Source organism: Egretta garzetta, unplaced genomic scaffold (genome assembly GCF_000687185.1).
Source record: "Egretta garzetta isolate BGI_Z169 unplaced genomic scaffold, ASM68718v1 scaffold234, whole genome shotgun sequence".
NCBI lineage: Eukaryota > Metazoa > Chordata > Aves > Pelecaniformes > Ardeidae > Egretta > Egretta garzetta.
The window spans coordinates 167,550-169,896 of NW_009259528.1; the positions used below are offsets into that span (position 1 = coordinate 167,550).

Genomic DNA, 2,347 nt, shown 5'->3' on the forward strand with positions numbered 1-2,347 from the left:
CCAAGCCCCAGATGAAGTCCCAGTGGTTCCAGTCGGGGATGTGGCCGTAGGTGATGAGATGGGCGATGCGGGGCAGCAGCAGGCGCACATCCCTCAGGTCAGCCACCCAGTCCTTCCCCCCTGACCACACTGCGGTGGGCACGGGCATCTCCTCCACATGGTAGAAGGGAGGTGTCTCCTGGAGGGACACAGGGGGCTCTGAGGAAATGTCGTTGTGGTCAACCCCCGCAAGCCAGCCTGCCCCTGCACCACCCAGGACAGTCCCCTGGTAGCTCCAAGCTGCCAGCACTGCCGCTGCAGCCTCCTACCTGGTGGTACATGGCTAGGTTGTTGCTGCCATAGTCGAAGGCTTTGAATTCTCCCGATTTCATCACCTGGGAAGAGAGGATACATCTGCGGTGGGAGGCCAGTGAGCACCGCTGCGTGGGTCTGGCATCTCCCAGCCTTCTTGAGGCATCACATCATGAGAGGGTGCTTGCATGGGACGTTGCAGGAGGAGGTGGCATCCCTGCAAAGCCAGACTTTCCACCTTTTTTAACAGGGTGATGCTTTGACCTCTGGCACCACCCCTGTCCCTAGCTACGGGCTGACAAACCAAGGTGTTGCGACTCCCTGGCTGCCACAGTGCAATGCTCCTGCCCCTGAAAACCTGCTCATCACCAGCTGTGTGTGCAGGATGCTGCTGGAGGACTTCATGTTGGCACGTTTTCCTTCGACGACCTGATCATCCATACCTTCTCGTGACACTTTGGGCTCAGGGTACAGAGACATCAGAGAGCCCAGTTATTATAATGAGTTGCTTGTATGCTAGGGGCGAAAGCTCAGATACCTGCACAATCGTTGCATTGATTAAAAAGACCTTTTTTGCCTTCCTCACTACTTATAATTTGGCTCTGCAAGGCAACACCAGGGTGGGGGGCTCCAGCCCAACCCTGTTTCCAGCAGGGCCAATGCTGCAGCAAGTTGCTCAGACTGGCAGAGCCTGGTCCCGGCGTCTCCGGGACCCCTTTGGGCAGGGGGAGATGCCAGTGGATCCCCCTTCACCTCCTCCTCTCCGTCTGAGCAAGCACAGCTCCCCCAGCCTCTCCTTGTACACCCTGGCTTCCACCCACCATCACCATGGTGTCCCTGGGCTCGCCCTGCTTTGGGGATGCCTGGGGGCCCCGAGCTGGTCCCAGCATCCAGCTGTGGCCTCCCCATCCCTTCTCTTGTCCTGCTTGGCACAGCCCAGGGCACGCACCCCGGTGTCCTGTGGTCCCCAGAGGGACCAGGGCAGCTCATCCTGCATCTAGCGCCTCCTCTGCAGGCCTAATTTCTTGCCTTTATTTCCTCATGAGCTGCTAAAGTCCAAGATGTCCAACCTCTCACTTCTGCCCTGAGCACACCAGACTCTCCGTGAAGGGACCATCCCAGGGTGAAGCATCTGCATTTCAGGGAACCTACCTGGGCCCAGTGTATCATGTTTTTGACAGACGTCCTATCTGGATAGTGGGATGTGTACACATCCAGCCGCGTCTGCAAGGAAATATGTTCAAGCTGGCAGAGGGATCTGGCCAAGGTCGCTGCCCTCGCAGCATCTGCTTGCCCACGAGTGGCTGGGGCAGGCTGGGCAGGGTTTGGCAGGGAGGGGGCAGGCAGGGGGGTCAGCAGAGCCAGCCGGCGTCGCTGGGTGCTCCCAAGTGGTGCACCCCGGGGCTCCGGCTCCCTCGCCCCACATGGGGCAGCGCACCCACCTTGTTGAAGTTCTTCTCATTGTAGCCGCCCAGCAGAAAGAAGAGGTTGGCACAGGGCTTCTGCAGCAGCGGGTGCCTGCACAGCCGGGGGAGAGACCTCCACAGCAAGCAGTCCGTTCTGCCGAACAGGAGCTGCAGAAGCAAAGGGCAAGGTTAATGTCTTGCAATTTCCCTTCCTGCCGCCCCCGACCTGCGGCTGGCCGGCCGGCCGGTGTCCTTGTGAGCCGTCCCACCACCTGGGCGGTGGGGGCATGTGCGGCACAGGGGGGGCCCACAGGACTCAAGCCAGCTTCTCCTTTGCTGTCCTGCCTCGCTGAGACCTGTACAGCTCATTGCAGGAGGTGATGTTGACTGAATGCACACCAGGGAAATCAGCATTTGGGACTCTCCTCTTTCCCCCCACCGCCGCCAAGCGTTGGATTCGCTTTTCACTGCCATTAAAATCAACACAGTAAAGCTGCTCTGTCCCAGGCAGTCTGTCTGAGAATTCACCAAGAGTCCCCATAGAAAGACCAGTTTCACACCTGAAGATCCTGCAGGTGGAAGGAGGTGTGCACTGAACAAAGGAGTGCACCTGCACCTGAATCGTGTCCGTGCTTGTGCATCAGCAGGGA

At 59.1% G+C, this 2,347-nt stretch overlaps 1 protein-coding gene across 2 annotated transcripts in view; it reads right to left on the reverse strand.

The window, feature by feature from the left end:
* LOC104125129 (lysosomal acid lipase/cholesteryl ester hydrolase-like) overlaps positions 1-2,347 on the reverse strand; it is a 7,429-nt gene that overhangs the window by 1,096 nt on the left and 3,986 nt on the right. Inside the window, exons 6-9 of one of the 2 annotated variants that reach the window (XM_035893083.1) lie at positions 1,734-1,876; positions 1,444-1,515; positions 309-374; positions 41-178 (exon numbers count right to left, since the gene is read on the reverse strand). In XM_035893083.1, coding sequence (XP_035748976.1) covers positions 41-178; positions 309-374; positions 1,444-1,515; positions 1,734-1,876 — 419 coding nt within the window. The remainder of the gene's footprint in view (positions 1-40; positions 179-308; positions 375-1,443; positions 1,516-1,733; positions 1,877-2,347) is intronic. The other variant, XM_009637535.2, reaches the window with a different exon arrangement.